Source organism: Oncorhynchus kisutch, linkage group LG17 (genome assembly GCF_002021735.2).
Source record: "Oncorhynchus kisutch isolate 150728-3 linkage group LG17, Okis_V2, whole genome shotgun sequence".
NCBI lineage: Eukaryota > Metazoa > Chordata > Actinopteri > Salmoniformes > Salmonidae > Oncorhynchus > Oncorhynchus kisutch.
Window position 1 is genome coordinate 42,007,123 of NC_034190.2, and position 22,728 is coordinate 42,029,850.

At 43.4% G+C, this 22,728-nt stretch overlaps 1 protein-coding gene across 1 annotated transcript in view; it reads right to left on the bottom strand.

Annotated features, from left to right (window-relative positions):
- The window catches only part of LOC109907689 (sorting nexin-27-like), a 41,899-nt gene that overhangs the window by 4,251 nt on the left and 14,920 nt on the right, over positions 1-22,728 (bottom strand). The window contains exons 3-12 of the mRNA XM_020505806.2: positions 21,429-21,621; positions 11,214-11,278; positions 11,029-11,133; positions 8,505-8,583; positions 8,024-8,187; positions 3,685-3,774; positions 3,212-3,361; positions 2,934-3,062; positions 2,648-2,707; positions 205-253 (exon numbers count right to left, since the gene is read on the bottom strand). Coding sequence (XP_020361395.1) covers positions 205-253; positions 2,648-2,707; positions 2,934-3,062; positions 3,212-3,361; positions 3,685-3,774; positions 8,024-8,187; positions 8,505-8,583; positions 11,029-11,133; positions 11,214-11,278; positions 21,429-21,621 — 1,084 coding nt within the window. The remainder of the gene's footprint in view (positions 1-204; positions 254-2,647; positions 2,708-2,933; positions 3,063-3,211; positions 3,362-3,684; positions 3,775-8,023; positions 8,188-8,504; positions 8,584-11,028; positions 11,134-11,213; positions 11,279-21,428; positions 21,622-22,728) is intronic.

Below are 22,728 nucleotides of genomic sequence, written 5' to 3' on the forward strand. Positions count from 1 at the left end.
ATTAACTTTGTTCTGTTCTCACTCATTCTTACCTACTGGGAGTGTTAAGCTTATGTCACTGAGTATAGTGGGCTGTTAAAACTCATAAAATCTTTATCTCTCTCACATCCACCATGTACTTACTGGAAACAGTAGCATTGTGAAGGGTTCATGTGGTTTATGTTGGACAACAAGGCTGACAGGATCTTCCCAGACCACACTTACCATTGTTACTGCAGTTCTGGTTGTCTTTGTCAGAGGCCTCTTTTTCAATCTAAAATGTGGATAAGGAAAGGAGAAAAGTGTGAGACAAGAACCATCGGCAGAGAGAGGGGAAAATTGACATTTACAGTGCCTTGCGAAAGTATTCGGCCCCCTTGAACTTTGCGACCTTTTGCCACATTTCAGGCTTCAAACATAAAGATATAAAACTGTATTTTTTTGTGAAGAATCAACAACAAGTGGGACACAATCATGAAGTGGAACGACATTTATTGGATATTTCAAACTTTTTTAACAAATCAAAAACTGAAAAATTGGGGGTGCAAAATTATTCAGCCCCCTTTACTTTCAGTGCAGCAAACTCTCTCCAGAAGTTCAGTGAGGATCTCTGAATGATCCAATGTTGACCTAAATGACTAATGATGATAAATACAATCCACCTGTGTGTAATCAAGTCTCCGTATAAATGCACCTGCACTGTGATAGTCTCAGAGGTCCGTTAAAAGCGCAGAGAGTATCATGAAGAAGAAGGAACTAGCCACGTGTGCACATTTGTTCATATTCTTTGCTAGTTAGTGAGTTATTAGCCCAGTTCTAGTTCATTTCTAGTCAACAATGGTGGAGTAGTTGCTTCCAACAAGAGCACAAAATGTGTGCATTTCTAGCCATCTTAGAAAGGCAAGTCAGGTAAAGAGCTTTTTTATGTCTAAAAAGGGAAGTGTTGTATTTCAGATGGACTTGAATAAGCTAAGCAGCCAACAGGCAGAGGGTAGCATAATTAGATTTTCTGTAATAATGGATGGGAAAAATAATAGATTGTATTTTGTAAAGTGGTTTCTTGCATCAAACAACATTTTCAGTCACCTTGTCTGAAGGACAAGTGGATAAACAAGTTAAATGTCAAGCTCTGCATGTTTTTTTCCCACCAAAAGTCTGATGGAATGTAGGCACTGAACACCACATATTGGCTGCTACTGTAGGCTGAATGATAGAACAGCTACTTCCATGTTAAAATGTAATGGGATGCATTTTTCTCCATGGTTTTTCATGATACGCCACTCTGGTAGGCCAACAGCCTTTTGACTGTAAGACTCGCTATTGTTGCATGTTTCCATGAAGCTCGTAATGAAAAACGGACATTCCCTGTATGCATGAATAGTATTTTCCGACTGTGCTCATTGCCACACCCCATGCCTAAACCCCTTTTTGATGCAGAAAAAAAACCTGTTATTCCCTATATTAGTGCACTACTTTTGACCAGGGGCCTCACTTACAAAATATACCCCAAAATGTGCATGCGCCAGTTCACACAAAAGTTGAAATTTTAACTTTACGTATGTGCTCACCTCCCTGCAAACTTTAGACCATGTGTACGCACATCTGCTAGTGGTTGAAATATGGTATTGCAAGCTGGCAAGTAAGTATTTTGTGCAAACGGAGGATATGATGAAAAGGTTATCCATAAAAAACTACAGCATTAACAAGAATGCAAACATTTGCCATTTGTGAGAAGAGCAAACATCTGTGTTTTATATTTAGAATCAACAGAAGATCAATATATTTTGATTAGTTTAAGACGTGATTCCATATGTGTTATTTCATGCCTTCACTATTCTACAATGCAGAAAATAGTATGAATGAAAACCCTGGAATGAGTAGGTGTGTTCAAACCTTTGACTGGCATCTTTTCCTATTTTATAATCCATATAATCTTTTCTGGCCGTAATGGGTTCATATTTCCGAAGGAGACATACAACAATTTACCATGCACATCTCATTTAATTGTAAATAGCTAGAGTAACTAGATAGGTTATATATATATATTTCAAGTTGTGCGTGGTTTATAATACCAGTATAAATTCGAATTTAACAGCTGATCTTTCACATTGAAGTAGGCCTATGTATCAAGTTTTTAATTGTTCCAGATAGAGCATAAATTACTGCTAAAGATTAGAACTTTCTGCCAACACAGCCAATAGACCAGTAGCTTATAGAAAATATTTGACAGTACTGGTAGGCAGTATTGCTGTTCGATAGGAGCGTGACATCATTGCCCAATTCATCTCAGAGCCTAGACCAAGGCAGGGCATATCAACCAGATAATAATCTATTGATAAACTAAATATTGAACCACAATTCGTTTTTTTTTGCATACAGCAAATAACGCACGTTATTGTCACCACGAAAGGTGAACAGAGGCGTTTTCCAGGGTTTTAATGCTCGTTCACAGTTTTACGACAATGCTGATTTAGAACAAAAAAACATGCACATGTATGGCATGCAGCAAGTCTCTAAATGTAAATTGTGAAATTCATGCAACAGCTATGAGGCCCTATAGCCCTACGGGCCCTTGTCAAATGTAGTGCACTATAAAGAGAATAGGGTGCCATTTGGGATACATCCAATTAGTTGTGTATTGGAGGAGAAGGAAGGGTGTAACTCTTACCTGTTTCCTCCACTTGAGCTCACAGAAGACCCTCTCGAAGCATTCGTGCATGTAGTTGAACTGGGGAGAGACGACACTCACTTTGTTAGAAGAAAGATCCAAAACTATTTTTTTTTATCCACAATGTCAATGTCCCAAAAATTGCACCCTATTCCCAGAGCTCTTGTCAAAAGTAGTATGCCATTTGGGACAGACGCCACTCTCAATTTCTATATCCTGTTGTATTCCATTAATGGCTGGCTATCTCAACCCAGAGTTTTATGTCTGTTGTGTATTGTAGACTCACGTATGGTGTGAAGATCTTGACCCAGCGAGGTTTCTTCTCCCCCCTGGCGTACTCAAAGCAGAACGCCATGCCCTCCTCATCGGTGTCCCAGCGCTGCATCTCCGCCCACTCAAACGATATCACCTGGTTCTGATGAAGCAGAAGAGAGAATGGTAAGTACACACACACAGTATGAGCCAGTGTGTACACACTCAAATGTTTTTCCTTTTGTTCTGTGTGTGATAGAAGCGCCGCACACACGCTATAAGTCAGGGTACTCATACTCCAATCTCACTCACCTCAAGCGTGCCATCCTCTGTGCAGGCGTGCAGCTTGAAGTGGTGCATGCTGATGGCCGTGATGACGTGGCCCTTCCTCCGGGAGTCACAGGAGCAGTGGGGGAACATGACCTCATTGTATCCCTCACAGGAGCGTAGCAGACTCAGATACTGACAGATACAAGACAACAGACCGCCATCAACCACACAGGTAGACACCAAACAGGAACGTATACATACAATATACAGATGAATACACCTACACATTATGTCAGCAATGGATAGATAACAGCGACAAGAAAGGCACACTCACACTGTACATTATGAGATGCTTTTATCGAAAGCGACATAGTGCATACATTTTACGTACGGGAGGTCCCAGGAATCGAACCCACTATCCTGTGTTGCAAGCGCCATTCTCTACCAACTAAGCTACAGTGGACCACTTGCAATGGGAAGATAAGAGAAAGAAGAGATTAGAAAAAGGGACTAACCATGGCCATCTTGCGCTGCTCTGCCAGTTTTGTCAGCTGGTAAGACTTGTCTTCTGTTTTGATGAATCCCTTCTTCACGTCATCCAATGCCTTAGCAGACAGAGAAAGGGGCCTTTGTTAGAGGCCACATTTCATCTAAACTAGCAAAGAGCAGTGGCACGCATATGTAATCTCATTCAAACTGACCACAGATCAGTTTTGACACAATAGGCTACCCCTGACTCAGGACCAGTAAGTCACCCTGAAATGTTTCAACTAAAGACAGAATCTCAAAGCTCTTGAAAAGCAAAACAAACAAAATAAAACATAAAGCTAGCTATATGACAGAGTAGGTCTGGAACAATGTTACCTCCATTTTTTGGGGGCCCTGGTCTGCTGAGTGCAAACCTGAACTATGTGAAAATTCTGTGCAACTTCTGGCACGCGTTTACTGTGAACACAGAGGCTGTACCTGCTTTAAGTTAAAGTTGGCTACTGTGGCTATTTAATCAATGTAGATCTACCAGTGGCCTACCATCAAAAGCAATGGAGAGAAATGCATCCCATAACATTATGACATGGAAATAGCTGTTCTATCATTCTGCCTACAGTAGCACCAAATGTGTGGTGTTCAATGTATTATTTTTGCAATATCATAGACAACGTGGTTTATAATACCGGTATAAATTCAAATTTAACAGTTGAGCTTTTACATTGAATTAGGCCTATGTATCAAGTTAATGTCATGTGACCTACAGTGAAATGCCTTTGCTTGCCCTTTCCCAACAATGCAGTAATGAATATCAGTAGTACTATAACAAAAAATCTGCATACAAAATGTCAAGTAGAACAAAAACACAAGAAATAGAACTGTAACTAATACATATAAACTCAGCAAAAAAATAAATGTCCTCTCACTGTCAACTGCATTTATTTTCAGCAAACTTACCATGTGTAAATATTTGTATGAACATAACAAGATTCAACATCTGAGACATAAACTGAACAAGTTCCACAGACATGGAATAATGTGTCCCTGAACAAAGGGGGGAATCAAAATCAAACGCAACAGTCAGTATCTGGTGTGGTCACCAGCTGCATTAAGTACTGCAGTGCATCTCCTCATGGACTGCACCAGATTTGCCAGTTCTTGCTGTGAGATGTTACCCCACTCTTCCACCAAGGCACCTGCAAGTTCCCAGACATTTCTGGGAGGAATGGCCCTAGCCCTCACCCTCCGATCCAACAGGTCCCAGACGTGCTCAATGGGATTGAGATCCGGGCTCTTCGCTGGCCATGGCAGAACACTGACATTCCTGTCTTGCAGGAAATCACACACAGAACGAGCAGTATGGCTGGTGGCATTGGAGGGTCATGTCAGGATGAGCCTGCAGGAAGGGTACCACATGAGGGAGGAGGATGTCTTCCCGTTAACGTAGTGTTGAGATTGCTTGCAATGACAACACGCTCAGTCTGATGATTCTGTGGCACACCGCCCCAGACCATGACGGACCCTCCACCTCCAAATCGATCCCGCTCCAGAGTACAGGCCTTGGTGTAACGCTCATTCCTTCGACGATAAACACGAATCCGACCATCACCCCTGCTGAGACAAAACCGCGACTCGTCAGTAAAGAGCACTTTTTGCCAGCCCTGTCTAGTCCACTGACTGTGGTTTTGTGCCCATAGGCGACGTTGTTTCCGGTGATGTCTGGATAGGACCTGCCTTACAACGGGCCTACAAGCCCTTAGTCCAGCCTCTCTCAGCCTATTGCGGACAGTCTGAGCACTGATGGAGGGATTGTGTGTTCCTGGTGTAACTTGGGCAGTTGTTGTTGCCATCCTGTACCTGTCCCGCAGGTGTGATGTTCGGATGTAACGATCCTGTGCAGGTGTTGTTACACATGGTCTGCCACTGCAAAGACGATCAGCTGTCCGTCCTGTCTCTCTGCAGCGCTGTCTGAGGCGTCTCACAGTACGGACATTGCAATTTATTGCCCTGGCCACATCTGCAGTCCTCATGCCTCCTTGCACGTTCACGCAGATGAGCAGGGACCCTGGGCATCTTTCTTTTGGTGTTTTTCAGAGTCAGTAGAAAGGCCTCTTTAGTGTCCTACGTTTTCATAACTGTGACCATAATTGCCTACTGTCTGTACGCTGTTAGTGTCTTAACGACCGTTCCACATGTGCATGTTCATTAATTGTTTATGGTTCATTGAACAAGTAGTGTTTAAACCCTTTAAAATGAAGATCTGTGAAGTTATTTGGATTTTTACAAATGATCTTTGAAAGACAGGGTCCTAAAAAAGGGATGTTTCTTTTTTTGCTGAGATATATATATATATATATATATTCACCCTTAATTTAACTAGGCAAGTCAGTTAAGAACATACACATTCATACACGTACATACAGTTGAAGTCGGAAGTTTACATACACCTTAGCCAAACACATTTAAACTGTGTTTCACAATTCCTCACATTTAATCCTAGTAAAAATTCCCTGTCTTAGGTCAGTTAGGATCACGACTTTATTTTAAGAATGTGAAATGTCAGAATAATAGTAGAGAGAATGATTTATTTCAGCTTGTATTTCTTTCATCACATTCCCAGTGGGTCAGAAGTTTACATACACTCATTTAGTATTTGGTAGTATTGCCTGTAAATTGTTGAACTTGGGTCAAACGTTTCAGGTAGCCTTCCACAAGCTTCCCACAATAAGTTGGGTGAATTTCGGCCCATTCCCCCTGACAGAGCTGGTTTAACTGAGTCAGCTTTGTAGGCCTCCTTGCTCGCACACGCCTTTTCAGATCTGCCCACAAATGTTCTATAGGATTGAGGTCAGGGCTTTGTGATGGCCACTCCAATACCTTGACTTAGTTGTCCTTATGCCATTTTGCCACAACTTTGGAAGTATGCTTGGGGTCATTGTCCATTTGGAAGACCCATTTGTGACCAAGCTGATGTCTTGAGATGTTGCTTCAATATATCCACATAATTTCCCCTTCTCATGATGGCATCTATTTTGTGAAGTGCACCAGTCCCTCCTGCAGCAAAGCACCCCCACAACATGATGCTGCCACCCCTGTGCTTCATGGTTGGGATGGTGTTATTTGGCTGGCAAGCCTCCCCCTTTTTCCTCCAAACATAACGATGGTCATTATGGCCAAACAGTTCTGTTTTTGTTTCATCAGAGCAGAGGACATTTCTCCAAAAAGTACAATCTTTGTCCACATGTGCAGTTGTAAACCGTAGTCTGGCTTTTTGATGGCGGTTTTGGAGCAGTGGCTTCTTCCTTGCTGAACGGCCTTTCAGGTTATGTCGATATAGGACTCGTTTTACTGTGGATATAGATGCTTTTGTACCCGTTTCCTCCAGCATCTCCACAAGGTCCTTTGCTGTTGTTCTGGGATTGATTTGCACTTTTCGCACCAAAGTACGTTCATCTCTAGGAGACAATGTGTCTCCTTCTTGAGTGGTATGACGGCTGCGTGGTCCCATGGTGCTTATACTTGCGTACTATTGTTTGTACAGATGAACGTGGTAAATTCAGGCATTTGGAAATTGCTCCCAAGAATGAACCAGACTTGTGGAGGTCTACATTTTTTCCCCCCTGAGGTCTTGGCTGATTTCTTTCCCATGATGTCAAGCAAAGATGCACTAAGTTTGAAGGTAGGCCTTGAAATACATCCACAGGTACACCTCCAATTAGCCTATCAGAAGCTTCTAAAGCCATGTTGTTTTCTGGAATTTTCCAAGCTGTTTAAAGACAGTCAACTTAGTGTATGTAAACTTCTGACCCCCTGGAATTGTGATACAGTGAATTATAAGTGAAATAATCTGTCTGTAAACAATGGTTGGAAAAATGACTTGTGTCATGCACAAAGTAGATGTCCTAACCGACTTGCCAAAACTATAGTTTGTTTACAAGAAATTTGTGGAGTGGTTGAAAAACGTGTTTTAATGACTCCAATCTAAGTGTATGTAAACTTCCAACTTCAACTGTACAACGACGGCCCTCCCCAATTTTGCGCCACCCTATGGGACTCCCAATCACGGCCGGATGTGATACAGCCTAGATTCGAACCAGGGACTGTAGTGACATTTCTTGCACTGTGATGCAGCGACTTAGACCGCTGCGCCACTCAAACAGTAGAGCAAAATGTTGATAGTGTTAACTAAAGGAGAAAACTCTAGAAAGTTGAATGAAGTTCAATCTCATGCTTCTCTGAGCGGGCTCATATTTCTCCTGCACGGCAGAGCATTGGTCTGGACTACAACAATTGTCAGCCAGATTTGAAAGTTTTAAGTATTTTAAGCCTCCAACCGATAGTTGGAACGACAGTCAAGAGAGCTCTTACCTGGTGGAAGCAGTAGTGAACGGCCAGAGGTTTGTCCCTGAGCAGCTCCTCCTCCTGAGAGGTGAAGAGCCACTTGCGGAGGGCCAGACAGGTACCCGGCACGGCCGATGTGTAGTTCTGCACATACAACTTGTGGGGGAACTCGTTGGGGGCCAGTTTTCTCACTAGGGAAATGGGGAGAGGTGGTTAAGGGCGCGTCTCAATAGACTAGAGGTTTCACCTTCCTGTCATCAGCACAGATCTGGAGAAACATAGGCTGTGAGGAGACGGCGTGGCGGAAACATGTTTTGCTGACTACTTTCATTTCAATTTCTCTGTGTTTGAAGATCAGTGCAGTTGATGGGAAGGAGACATGGAGAGGAAGCCACTTTAGACTACTGAGATGCAACTGTAATCAGAAGAGTAAAGGTGAAAGGGGTCGGTACATGGACTAGCTGTGGACTCCAGAGGAATTAATGAATAAACAGATGAATGGTCTTACCAAAGGAGTGGTTGATGACTTCAAAGAGGGCAAAGTAGCTGGCCATGATGCTGTCCATACCAACCTTCATCACTAAAGCCTGGGGGATGGAGAGAGGGAAAGTACAGTGGCGGCCCATAAGTTATTGATAGTCATGCACCATTCAGTCACATAAGAGCTATGCATGCATTGATATTGATCTAGTGTTATACACTCTGGTCCTATGAGTGCAAACTTTGTCCCAAAATGTATGTAACATGTATGTAACATGTAACAAAATGTGTCAAAATAAGTCAAGGGGTATGAACACTTTCTGAAGGCACTGTAGCTATTCATTACAGTAGCTAGCTAGCTAAACTAGCGAGTGCTTTGTTAACTTTATTAGCACCATGTTTTGAGAGCTGGAAAATGCACACACCATAGCCCAGTCCTATCTGGGGCTGCCAAATCATCTCCCTCTCTGCCTTATTCGTGCTTTGTGCCGTCACACTTTAGAGCCCTGCCTCTAGGACTAGAAGTGAGGAACACAGCACTGCTCTATACCTGGTAGACTTTAAAAAATGTATATGTTTTATTAAAGAGGTGGATCAGCTTAATATTGCAGAAAGAATGTTGCTTCCATCAAAGTAATTGTCTGCATCATTTCCAGTCCCTATTTTTTGGGTAAATATATATATCCATACACGCATGTATACATATATACAGCTTTTTTCCATCTACCTACGTAACATTGCAAAAATCAGAAACTTTGTCCAAAAATGATGCAGAAAGGTTGCTCCATGCTTTTGTTGCTCCTAGGTTGGACTACTGCAGTGCTCTACTTTCCAGCTACCCGGATAAAGCACTAAATAAACCTCAGTTAGTGCTAAATACGGCTGCTAGAATCCTGACTAGAACCAAAAAATGTGATCATATTACTCCAGTGCTAACCTCCCTACACTGGCTTCCTGTTAAGGCAAGGGCTGATTTCAAGGTTTTACTGCTAACCTACAAAGCATTACATGGGCTTGATCCTACCCATCTTTCCGATTTGGTCCTGCCGTACATGCCTACATGTACGCTACGGTCACAAGACGCAGGCCTCCTAATTGTCCCTAGAATTTCTAAGCAAACAGCTGGAGGCAGGGCTTTCTCCTATAGAGCTCCATTTTTATGGAATGGTCTGCCTACCCATGTGAGAGACGCAGTCTTGGTCTCAACCTTTAAGTCTTTACTAAAGACTCATCTCTTAAGTGGGTCATATGACTGAGTGTAGTCTGGCCCAGGAGTGTGAAGGTGAACGGAAAGGCACTGGAGCAAAGAACCGCCCTTGCTGTCTCTGCCTGGCCGGTTCCCCTCTCTCCACTGGGATTCTCTGCCTCTAACCCTATTACAGGGGCTGAGTCACTGGCTTACTGGTGCTCTTCCATGCCGTCCCTAGGAAGGGTGCGTCACTTGAGTGGGTTGAGTCACTGATGTGATCTTCCTGTCTGGGTTGGCGCCCCCCCTTGGGTTGTGCCGTGGCGGAGATCTTTGTGGGCTATACTCGGCCTTGTCTCAGGATGGTAAGTTGGCGGTTGAAGATATCCCTCTAGTGGTGTGGGGGCTGTGCTTTTGCAAAGTGGGTGGGGTTATATCCTTCCTGTTTGGCCCTGTCCGGGGGTATCGTCGGAAGAGGCCACAGTGTCTCCTGACCCCTCCTGTCTCAGCCTCCAGTATTTATGCTGCAGTAGTTTGTGCCGGGGGGCTAGGGTCAGTTTGTTATATCTGGAGTACTTCTCCTGTCTTATCCGGTGTCCTGTGTGAATTTAAGTATGCTCTCTCTAATTCTCTCTCTCAGAGGAGGACCTGAGCCCTAGGACCATGCCTTAGGACTACCTGGCATGATGACTCCTTGCTGTCCCCAGTCCACCTGGCCGTGCTGCTGCTCCTGTTTCAACTGTTCTGCCTGCGGCTATGGAACCCTGACCTGTTCACTGGATGTGCTACCTGTCCCAGACCTGCTGTTTTCAACTCTCTAGAGACAGCAGGAGCGGTAGAGATACTGTTAATGATTTACTCCTGAGGTGCTGACTTGCTGCACCCTTGACAACTACTGTGATTATTATTATTTGACCATAATGGTCATTTATAAACATTTGAACATCTTGGCCATGTTCTGTTATAATCTCCACCCGGCACAGCCAGAAGAGGACTGGCCACCCCTCATAGCCTGGTTCCTCTCTAGGTTTCTTCCTAGGTTTGGGCTTTCTAGGGAGTTTTTCCTAGCCACCGTGCTTCTACACCTGCATTGCTTGCTGTTTGGGGTTTTAGGCTGGGTTTCTATACAGCACTTTGAGATATCAGCTGATGTAAGAAGGGCTATATAAATAAATTTTATACATACACATACGTCTATAGACATACATACTTTATAAAGAATAAACCTTTATTATTCCCCGCAAACCCTACCACCGATCCCCCAAATGGATTAAACTAATAAACACTTCGGCTTTTACCTTCAATTTATACATCATATACACATTTTACAGACCGTCAATTTTACAATAGGTATTTTTTGTTATACCTGGTAGACTTGGTCAGTCGTGCTGTTCTTGCGCACCCTGACCGAGATGGTGGTCTTGTCTGGCAGGGCTATCCGCAACTCCACGTCTGACACACCATTGTAATTCTGACAAACAGAGAAAGAAAGGGTGAGCATCAGTGTGTGTGTGTCACACACAGCTACGGAACCTGCCTGCACAAACGTACCTCATCTGATTCAGACAGGAATTCCTGCATGATGTCACTCTCCCCAATCACCCGCACAGAACAAACTACAGAAGAAGAGAGCAAAATGTAATCTTAACATATTGCATTCACATGTACACTTTGAACATACACATACAGTTGAAGTCGGAAGTTTACATACACCTTAGCCAAATACATTTAAACTCAGTTTCACAGTTCCTGACATTTAATCCTAGTAAAAAGTTCCTGTCTTAGGTCAGTTAGGATCACCACTTTATTTTAAGAATGTGAAATGCCAGAAAAATAGTAGAGAGAATGATTTCTTTCAGCTTGTATTTCTTTCATCACATTCCCAGTGGGTCATAAGTTTACATACACTCGATTAGTATTTGGTAGCCATGCCTTAGAATTGTTTAACTTGGGTCAAACATTTTAGGTAGCCTTCCCCCAATAAGTTGGGTGAATTTTGGCCCATTCCTCCTGACAGAGCTGGTTCAGTTCTGCCCACAAATGTTCTATAGGATTGAGGTCAGGGCTTTGTGATGGCCACTCCAATACCTTGACTTACTTGTCCTTAAGCCATTTTGCCACAACTTTGGAAGTATGCTTGGGGTCATTGTCCATTTGGAAGACCCATTTGCGACCAAGCTTGAACTTCTTGAGTGATGTCTTGAGATGTTGCTTCAATACATCCACATAATTTCCCCTTCTCATGATGTCATCTATTTTGTGAAGTGCACCAGTCCCTCCTGCAGCAAAGTCCCCCCCACAGCATGATGCTGCCCACCTGTGATTCACATTTGGATGTTGTTCCTCGGCTTGCAAACCTCTCCCTTTTTCCTCCAGAACATACCAATGGTCATTATGGCCAAACAGTTCTATTTTTGTTTCATCAGACCAGAGGACATTTCTCCAAAAAGTACGATCTTTGTCTCCATTGGCAGTTGCAAACCGTAGTCTGGCTTTTTGATAGCGGTTTTGGAGCAGTGGCTTCTTCCTTGCTGAGCGGCCTTTCAGGTTATGTCGATATAGGACTCGTTTTACTGTGGATATACATACTTGCTGTTTCCTCCAGCATCTTCACAAGGTCCTTTGCTGTTGTTCTGGGATTGATTTTCACTTTTCACACCAAAGTACATTAATCTCTAGGAGACAGAATGCGTCTCCCTCCTGAATGGTATGACGACTGCGTGGTTCCATGGTGTTTATACTTGCATACTATTGTTTGTACAGATGAACGTGGTACCTTCATGCATTTGGAAATTGCTCCCAAGGATGAACCAGACTTGTGGAGGTCTACAATTTTTTTTCTGAGATCTTGGCTGATTTCTTTTGATTTTCCCATGATGTCAAGCAAAGAGGCACTGAGTTTGAAGGTAGGCCTTGAAATACATCCACAGGTGCACCTCCAATTAACTCAAATGATGTCAATTAGCCTATCAGAAGCTTCTAAAGCCATGACATCATTTTCTGGAATTTTCCAAGCTGTTTAAAGGTACAGTCAACTTAGTGTATGTAAACTTCTGATCCACTGGAATTGTGATACAGTGAATTATAAGTGAAATAATCTGGAAACAAATGTTGAAAAAAATGTTATATCCTAACCGACTTGCCAAAACTCTAGTTTGTTATCAAGAAATTTGTGGAGTGGTTGAAAAACAGGTTTTAATGACTCCAACCTAAGTGTATTATGTAAACTCCCGACTTCAACTGTACACGTACATAAGTGTATTATGTAAACTCCCGACTTCAACTGTACACGTACATACACATTCAAGGGCATTCAACAAGTATTGCAATGATTAGCGATACGTCTGCAGGACGTATGTCGAAGTTCAACACACTGCATTACAGCATACTTGGTTTCTCACTTCTCGAAACACTCGGCAGGTAGCCTAGTGGTTACAGAGTTGGGCCAGTAACCAAAAGATTGCTGGATCGAATCCCCGAGCTGACATTCTGCCCCTGAGCAAGGCAGCTACTGTTTCCCGGGCGCCGAAGACATGGATGTCGATTATGGCAGCCCCCCGCACCTCTGATTCAGAAGACACATTTCAGTTGAATGCATTCAGCCGTACAACTGACTAGGTATCCCTACTTGAACTCACACAGGCATTCCAAAAATTATAACATGTGCTAAATGTTTTCTAATCTCTCCTCAACTGACTTTTCAACTCCAGCACTGACAGATGGAAGGGGTGTAATAACACATAATTAAATAGAAAGTAATAATAATATCCACCAAATATACAAAACATTAAGAACACCTGCTCTTTCCATGACAAAGACCGACCAGGTGAAAGCTATGATCCCTTATTGATGTCACATGTTAAATCCATTTCAAATCAGTGCAGATGAAGTGGAGGATACAGGTTAAAGAAGGATTAATAAACCTTGAGACAATTAAGACATAGATTGTGTATGTGTACCATTCAAAGTGTAAATGTAAATGTAAACAGGTCAACATTGTGGTCATCGGCTATCCTTTGGCTCGAAAGTCTATCGCCAGTTCTGTACGGCGCAGCGCGGCTCGGAGCGGAGCATACCGGACCAATTTTTCTCTCCATGTCCCTGGATTTCGACTGCTCTCTGGACATTCATGCCCGGATCTCACAGCTAGCTAACTCCTATCCGTGTGACTATCGGCCTTTGTCGATTCCGGAGCAAACATCAATTGTTCCGGAGCTAGCAAGCTCCGTCAATCACTCCTGAGTTCCATCAATCGCACCTGGGCTGCAGTCGCCTATCCGGACCCGTTTTGCTGCCTTCGCGGAGCCCCACCGGGCCTTCACAACTGGACTGCCGACGTTATCTACCCGAAGGAGCTATTCGGCTGGCTCCTCCGTCGCGACGTTACCTGAACGCCCATCTGCGGCCTGCTAACCGTTAGCTGTCTTACCGGCTGCTATCTGAATAGACAATCGGACAATTTTTTAAAATTATTTTTATTATTATTATTATGTTTTCTTCTTGGGCCTCTATAACTATATCTATTGTTTTTATTTTTGTTGTTGTTGTGTGATTTGGATTGATCCCCTCTACCACACGGAACCCCACTCATCTACTGACGGAGCGCAGGAGGTGGCTAACAACAGACCTCCATCCTATGCTAGCTTGCTACCGATGCCCTGGCTAGCTGTCTAAATCACCAACCAACCTCTCCACTCACCGGACCCTTTTGATCACTCGACTAAGCATGCCTCTCCTTAATGTCAATATGTCTTGTCCATTTCTGTTCTGGTTAGTGTTTATTGGCTTATTTCACTGTAGAGCCTCTAGTCCTGCTCACTATACCTTATCCAACCTATTAGTTCCACCACCCACACATGCAATGACATCTCCTGGTTTCAACGATGTTTCTAGAGACAATATCTCTCTCTTCATCACTCAATACCTAGGTTTACCTCCACTGTATTCACATCCTACCATACATTTGTCTGTACATTATACCTTGATGCTATTTTATCGCCCCCAGAAACCTCCTTTTACTCTATGTTCCAGACGTTCTAGACGACCAATTCTCATAGCTTTTAGCCGTACCCTTATTCTACTCCTCCTATGTTCCTCTGGCGATGTAGAGGTGAATCCAGGCCCTGCAGTGCCTAGCTCCACTCCTATTCCCCAGGCGCTCTCTTTTGACGACTTCTGTAACCGTAATAGCCTTGGTTTCATGCATGTTAACATTAGAAGCCTCCTCCCTAAGTTTGTTCTATTCACTGCTTTAGCACACTCTGCCAACCCGGATGTTCTAGCTGTGTCTGAATCCTGGCTTAGGAAGACCACCAAAAACTCAGACATTTTAATTCCAAACTACAACATTTTCAGACAAGATAGAACTGCCAAAGGGGGCGGTGTTGCAATCTACTGCAAAGATAGCCTGCAGAGTTCTGTCCTACTATCCAGGTCTGTACCCAAACAATTTGAACTTCTACTTTTAAAAATCCACCTCTCTAAAAACAAGTCTCTCACCGTTGCCGCCTGCTATAGACCACCCTCTGCCCCCAGCTGTGCTCTGGACACCATATGTGAACTGATTGCCCCCCATCTATCTTCAGAGTTCGTGCTGCTAGGCGACCTAAACTGGAACATGCTTAACACCCCAGCCATCCTACAATCTAAACTTAATGCCCTCAATCTCACACAAATAATCAATGAACCTACCAGGTACCTCCCCAAAACCTTAAACACGGGCACCCTCATAGATATCATCCTAACCAACTTCCCCTCTAAATACACCTCTGCTGTCTTCAACCAAGATCTCAGCGATCACTGCCTCATTGCCTGCATCCGTAATGGGTCAGCGGTCAAACGACCTCCACTCATCACTGTAAAACGCTCCCTGAAACACTTCTGCGAGCAGGCCTTTCTAATCGACCTGGCCGGGGTATCCTGGAAGGATATTGATCTCATCCCGTCAGTAGAGGATGCCTGGATATTTTTTTAAAATGCCTTCCTAACCATCTTAAATAAACATGCCCCATTTAAGAAATTTAGAACCAGGAACAGATATAGCCCTTGGTTCTCCCCAGACCTGACTGCCCTTAACCAACACAAAAACATCCTATGGCGTTCTGCATTAGCATCGAACAGCCCCCGTGATATGCAGCTGTTCAGGGAAGCTAGAAATCATTATACACAGGCAGTTAGAAAAGCCAAGGCTAGCTTTTTCAAGCAGAAATTTGCTTCCTGCAACACTAACTCAAAAAAGTTCTGGGACACTGTAAAGTCCATGGAGAATAAGAACACCTCCTCCCAGCTGCCCACTGCACTGAAGATAGGAAACACTGTCACCACTGATAAGTCCACCATAATTGAGAATTTCAATAAGCATTTTTCTACGGCTGGCCATGCTTTCCACCTGGCTACTCCTACCCCGGACAACAGCACTGCACCCCCAACAGCAACTCGCCCAAGCCTTCCCCATTTCTCCTTCTCCCAAATCCATTCAGCTGATGTTCTGAAAGAGCTGCAAAATCTGGACCCCTACAAATCAGCCGGGCTAGACAATCTGGACCCTTTCTTTCTAAAATTATCTGCCGAAATTGTTGCCACCCCTATTACTAGCCTGTTCAACCTCTCTTTCGTGTCGTCTGAGATTCCCAAAGATTGGAAAGCAGCTGCGGTCATCCCCCTCTTCAAAGGGGGGGACACTCTTGACCCAAACTGCTACAGACCTATATCTATCCTACCGTGCCTTTCTAAGGTCTTCGAAAGCCAAGTCAACAAACAGATTACCGACCATTTCGAATCTCACCATACCTTCTCTGCTATGCAATCCGGTTTCAGAGCTGGTCATGGGTGCACCTCAGCCACGCTCAAGGTCCTAAACGATATCTTAACCGCCATCGATAAGAAACATTACTGTGCAGCCGTATTCATTGATCTGGCCAAGGCTTTCGACTCTGTCAATCACCATATCCTCATCGGCAGACTCGACAGCCTTGGTTTCTCAAATGATTGCCTCGCCTGGTTCACCAACTACTTCTCTGATAGAGTTCAGTGTGTCAAATCGGAGGGTCTGCTGTCCGGACCTCTGGCAGTCTCTATGGGGGTGCCACAGGGTTCAATTCTTGGACCGACTCTCTTCTCTGTATACATCAATGAGGTCGCTCTTGCTGCTGGTGAGTCCCTAATCCACCTCTACGCAGACGACACCATTCTGTATACTTCCGGCCCTTCTTTGGACACTGTGTTAACAACCCTCCAGGCAAGCTTCAATGCCATACAACTCTCCTTCCGTGGCCTCCAATTGCTCTTAAATACAAGTAAAACTAAATGCATGCTCTTCAACCGATCGCTACCTGCACCTACCCGCCTGTCCAACATCACTACTCTGGACGGCTCTGACTTAGAATACGTGGACAACTACAAATACTTAGGTGTCTGGTTAGACTGTAAACTCTCCTTCCAGACCCATATCAAACATCTCCAATCCAAAGTTAAATCTAGAATTGGCTTCCTATTTCGCAACAAAGCATCCTTCACTCATGCTGCCAAACATACCCTTGTAAAACTGACCATCCTACCAATCCTCGACTTTGGCGATGTCATTTACAAAATAGCCTCCAATACCCTACTCAACAAATTGGATGCAGTCTATCACAGTGCAATCCGTTTTATCACCAAAGCCCCATATACTACCCACCATTGCGACCTGTACGCTCTCGTTGGCTGGCCCTCGCTTCATACTCGTCGCCAAACCCACTGGCTCCATGTCATCTACAAGACCCTGCTAGGTAAAGTCCCCCCTTATCTCAGCTCGCTGGTCACCATAGCATCTCCCACCTGTAGCACACGCTCCAGCAGGTATATCTCTCTAGTCACCCCCAAAACCAATTCTTTCTTTGGCCGCCTCTCCTTCCAGTTCTCTGCTGCCAATGACTGGAACGAACTACAAAAATCTCTGAAACTGGAAACACTTATCTCCCTCACTAGCTTTAAGCACCAACTGTCAGAGCAGCTCACAGATTACTGCACCTGTACATAGCCCACCTATAATTTAGCCCAAACAACTACCTCTTTCCCAACTGTTTTTTATTTATTTATTTATTTTGCTCCTTTGCACCCCATTATTTTTTATTTCTACTTTGCACATTCTTCCATTGCAAAACTACCATTCCAGTATTTTACTTGCTATATTGTATTTACTTTGCCATCATGGCCTTTTTTGCCTTTACCTCCCTTCTCACCTCATTTGCTCACATTGTATATAGACTTGTTTATACTGCATTATTGACTGTATGTTTGTTTTTACTCCATGTGTAACTCTGTGTCGTTTTATCTGTCGAACTGCTTTGCTTTATCTTGGCCAGGTCGCAATTGTAAATGAGAACTTGTTCTCAACTTGCCTACCTGGTTAAATAAAGGTAAAATAAAAATAAATAAATAAAAACATTCACAAGGCCGTAGGGTCAGACGGATTACCAGGACGTGCGCTCAGTGTGTCTTAACTGACATTGTCAACCTGTCCCTGACCGAGTCCGTAATACCAACGTTTCAAGCAGACCACCATATTCCCTGTGTCCAAGAACACAAAGGTAACCTGACTATATGACTACCGACCCGTAGCACTCACGTCTGTAGCCATGAAGTGCTTTGAAAGGCTGGTCATGGCTCACATCAACACCATGATCGCAGAAACCCTAGACCCACTCCAATTTGCATACTGCCCCAACAGATCCACAGATGATGCAATCTCTACTGCACTCCACACTGCCCTACCTGGACAAAAGGAACACTTACGTGAGAATGCTATTCATTGACTACAGCTCAGCGTTCAACACCATTGTGCCCTCAAAGCTCATCACTAAGCTAAGGACCCTGAGACTAAACACCTCCCTCTACAACTGGATCTTGGACTTCCAGACAGGCCACCTCCAGGTGGTAAGAGTATGTAACAACATCTGCCACGCTTGTCCTCAACCCAGGGGCCCCTCAGGGTGCGTGCTCAGTCCCCTCCTGTACTCCCTGTTCACCCATGACTGCATGGCCAAGCACGACACCAACACCATCAAGTTTGCCGATGACACAACAGTGGTAGGCCTGATCACTGACAACGATGAGACAGTCTATAGGGAGGTCAGAGACAGTGTGGTGCCAGGATAACAACCTCTTCCTGAATTTTGATCAAGACAAAAAAAGAGGATTGTGGATTACAGAAAAAGTAGGACCGAGCACGCCCCCAATTCTCATCGACAGGGCTGTAGTGGAGCAGGCTGAGAACTTCAAGTTCCTTGGTGTCCACATAGCCAACAAACTATCATGGTCCAAACACACCAAGACAGTCATGAAGAGGGCACGACAACACCTATTCCACCCCAGGAGACTGAAAAGATTTGGCATTGGTCCTCAGATCCTCAAGAAGTTATACATCACCGCCTGGTACAGCAACTGCACGGCCTCCGACCGCAGTTACAGAGGGTATTGTGTCCGGCCCAGTACATCACCGGGGCCAGGCTTCCTGCCATCCAGGAACCTTTATGCCAGGCGGTGTCAGAGGAAGGACCAAAAAATTGCCAAGGACTCCAGCCACCCTATTCATAGACCGTTCCTCTCTGCTACCGCACGGCACCGGAGCACCAGGTCTAGGTCAAAAAGGCTTAACAGCTTCTACCACCATAAGACTCTTGAAAAGTTAATCAAATTGCTACCCGGGCTACTTGCATTGTCCCCACCCCACATTGTCATGCTGCTGCTACTCTGTTTATTAGTCATGCATTGTAACTTTACCTTTTTCTACATGTACACTACCGTTCAAAAGTTTGGGGTCACTTAGAAATGTCCTTGTTTTTGAAAGAAAAGCACATTGTGTCCATTAAAATATCAAATTAATCAGAAATACAGTGTAGACATTGTTAACATTATAAATGACTATTGTAGCTGGAAACGGCTGGTTTTTAATGGAATATCTGCGTAGCCGTACAGAGGCCCATTATCAGCAACCATCACTCCTGTGTTCCAATGGCACGATGTGTTAGCTAATCCAAGTTTATCATTTTAAAAGGCTAATTGATCATTAGAAAACCCTTTTGCAATTCAGTTAGCACAGCTGAAAACTGTTGTACTGATTAAAACCTCTTGAAGCTAGGCACTATTTTTATGTTTGGAAAAATAACGTTCCCAAAGTAAACGGCCTATTTCTCAGGACCAGATGCTAGAATATGCATATAATTGACAGATTAGGATAGAAAACACAAAAGTTTCCAAAACTGTACAAATATTGTCTGTGAGTATAACAGAACTGATATTGCAGGTGAAAGCCTGAGAAAAATCCAATCAGGAAGTTACTCTTATTTTGAAATCCCTGTGTTCCTATGCATCCCTATTGCCCATTGAAAGGGATATCAACCAGATTCCTTTAGACATAGTTTCAGGCTTGTATTTTGAAGAATGAGCGTGAACGACCACATTGCGTAAGTGGACAGGTGGGGGCTCTCAGAGTGATTTGTGCGCAAAAGAGAGAGGCGGCCATTGTTACTCCCGGTCCTAGTGAAAATCCAACTGTCCCGGTTGATATATTATCGAATAGATATTTGAAAAACACCATGAAGATTAATTATAAAAAACATTTGACATTTTTCTGTGGACATTATAGATATAATTTGGAATTTTTGTCTGCGTTGTCGTGACCGCTCTTTCCGGTGGATTCCTGGGCATAACGCACCAAACTAACGGAGGTATTTGGATATAAAAAATATCTTTATGGAACAAAAGGAACATTTGTTGTCTAGCTGGGAGTCTCGTGAGTGAAAACATCCGAAGATCAAAGGTAAACGATTAATTTGATTGCTTTTCTGCTTTTCGTGACCAAGTTACCTGATGCTAGGTGTACTTATTGTTTTGTCGAGCAATCGATAAACTTACACAAACGCTTGTATTGCTTTCGCTGTAAAGCATAATTTAAAAAATCTGAGACAACAGGTGGATTAACAAAAGCTGTGTTTTCCTATATTGCACTTGTGATTTCATGAATATTTTCTAGTAATATTATTTGACTGTGGTGCTATGCTATTCAGCGTTGTTGATGATAATTCTCCCGGATCCGGGATAGGTGGTTCTAAGATTAAAGAAGCAATAAAACTGGCTTTCTTTAGACTAGTTGAGTACCTGGGTCATCAGCATTTGTGGGTTCGATTACAGGCTCAAAATGGCCAGAAACAAATAACTTTCTTCCGAAACTCATCAGTCTATTCTAGTTCTGAGAAATGAAGGCTATTCCATGTGAGAAATTGCCAAGAAACTGAAGATCTTGTGCAACGCTGTATACTAGTCCCTTCACAGAACAGTGCAAACTGGCTCTAACTAGAATAGAAATAGGAGTGGGAGGCCCCGCTGCAAGAGGACAAGTACATTCGAGTGTCTAGTTTGAGAAACGGACACCTCACAAGTCCTCAACTGGCATCTGCATTAAATAGTACCCGCAAAACACCAGTCTCAACATCAACAGTGAAGAGGCGACTCCAGGATGCTGGCCTTCTGTTCTGAGGGCAAAATTGGGGGGTGCAACTCAATATTAGGAAGGTGTTCTTCTCAGTATATATGTGAAATATACGTCTGCGTAATATGTTGCCTGTGGTGCTGGATCTATAGGCACTATCCGCAAGTCAGCGTTACACATTATTGAATGGAATTAAGTTGCCATCCTGAACCTAGAGTGTTTTCCTCATTTACCTCTCCTCAATTCTCTACAATACCTCCTTCCTACCTTTGCTCCCTTATTCTCCTCGAACACCTCACCTCTTTCCAGATACTCCTCCAGGCCCCTGCGGCGTGCGTCCAGCTGCTGCTCAGACAGGGAGAAGGGCCACTTCCCGGGTATCTTGGGGAAGATGTAGCTGGCAAACTCCCTCTTCAGGTTCTGGTTCAGGATAGCAAACTCTCGGTAACGCTTGGAGCACAACTGCCTGCCCGACATGTACACGTTGTACACCTGTAAGGGACAGACCGAGGTGAGCGGGAAGGCATCATACGACAGAACACTGGGGAAATTATGCACTGTATTCACTTGTAAAAGATTTGACATGTACACAGGAATCTTAAGTGCGACCATTTTGGTTACATATGCTCCTACATTTTTTGCCGAAGCGACATGAGTGTTCGAATACTCATACTAACCACACTAATTGTGTCGTAAATTGAGTATATATTATGCTTATTTGTCATAGTATGGATAAAGTTAGTATGCCAAAAGTTCCCTGATGTCGTACTACATTCGTCAAAATACGAAGTATTCAAGCAGCATTATTTTCATGCCTTTAAAGCCAATAATGCAATTCTTCAAAAAGTAGGCGTGGCTTCACATCGTTTTCAGATTGTAATAAAATCCAATGAGAGCAGATACAAATTAGAGGTCGACCGATTATGATTTTTCAACGCCTATACCGATTATTGGAGGACCAAAAAAAGCCACCACCGATTAATCTGACAATAATAATGACAATTACAACAATACTGAATGAACACTTATTTTAACTTAATATAATACATCAATAAAAATCCATTTAGCCTAAAATAAATGCAAAAACAAAGTGTTGGAGAAGTAAAAGTGCAATATGTGCCATGTAAAAAAGCTAACGTTTAAGTTCCTTGCTCAGAACATGAGAATATATGAAAGCTGGTGGTTCCTTTTAACATGAGACTTCAATATTCCAAGGTAAGAGGTTTTAGGTTGAAGTTATAATATTTATAGGACTATTTCTCTATACCATTTGTATTTCATATACCTTTGACTCTTGGATGTTCTTATAGGCACTTTAGTATTGCCAGTGTAACAGTATAGCTTCCTTCCCACTCCTCGCTCCTACCTGGGCTCGAACTAGGAACACATCGACAACAGCCAACCTCGAAGCAGCGTTACCCATGCAGAGCAAGAGAAACAACTACTCAGAGTAGTTTCAGAGTAGTTTCAGAGTGTGTGATGTTTGAAACGCTATTTGCGCTCACCCCACTAACTAGCTAGCCATTTCACATCGGTTACACCAGCCTAATCTCGAGAGTTGATAGGCTTGAAGTCATAAACAGAGCAATGCTTGAAGCA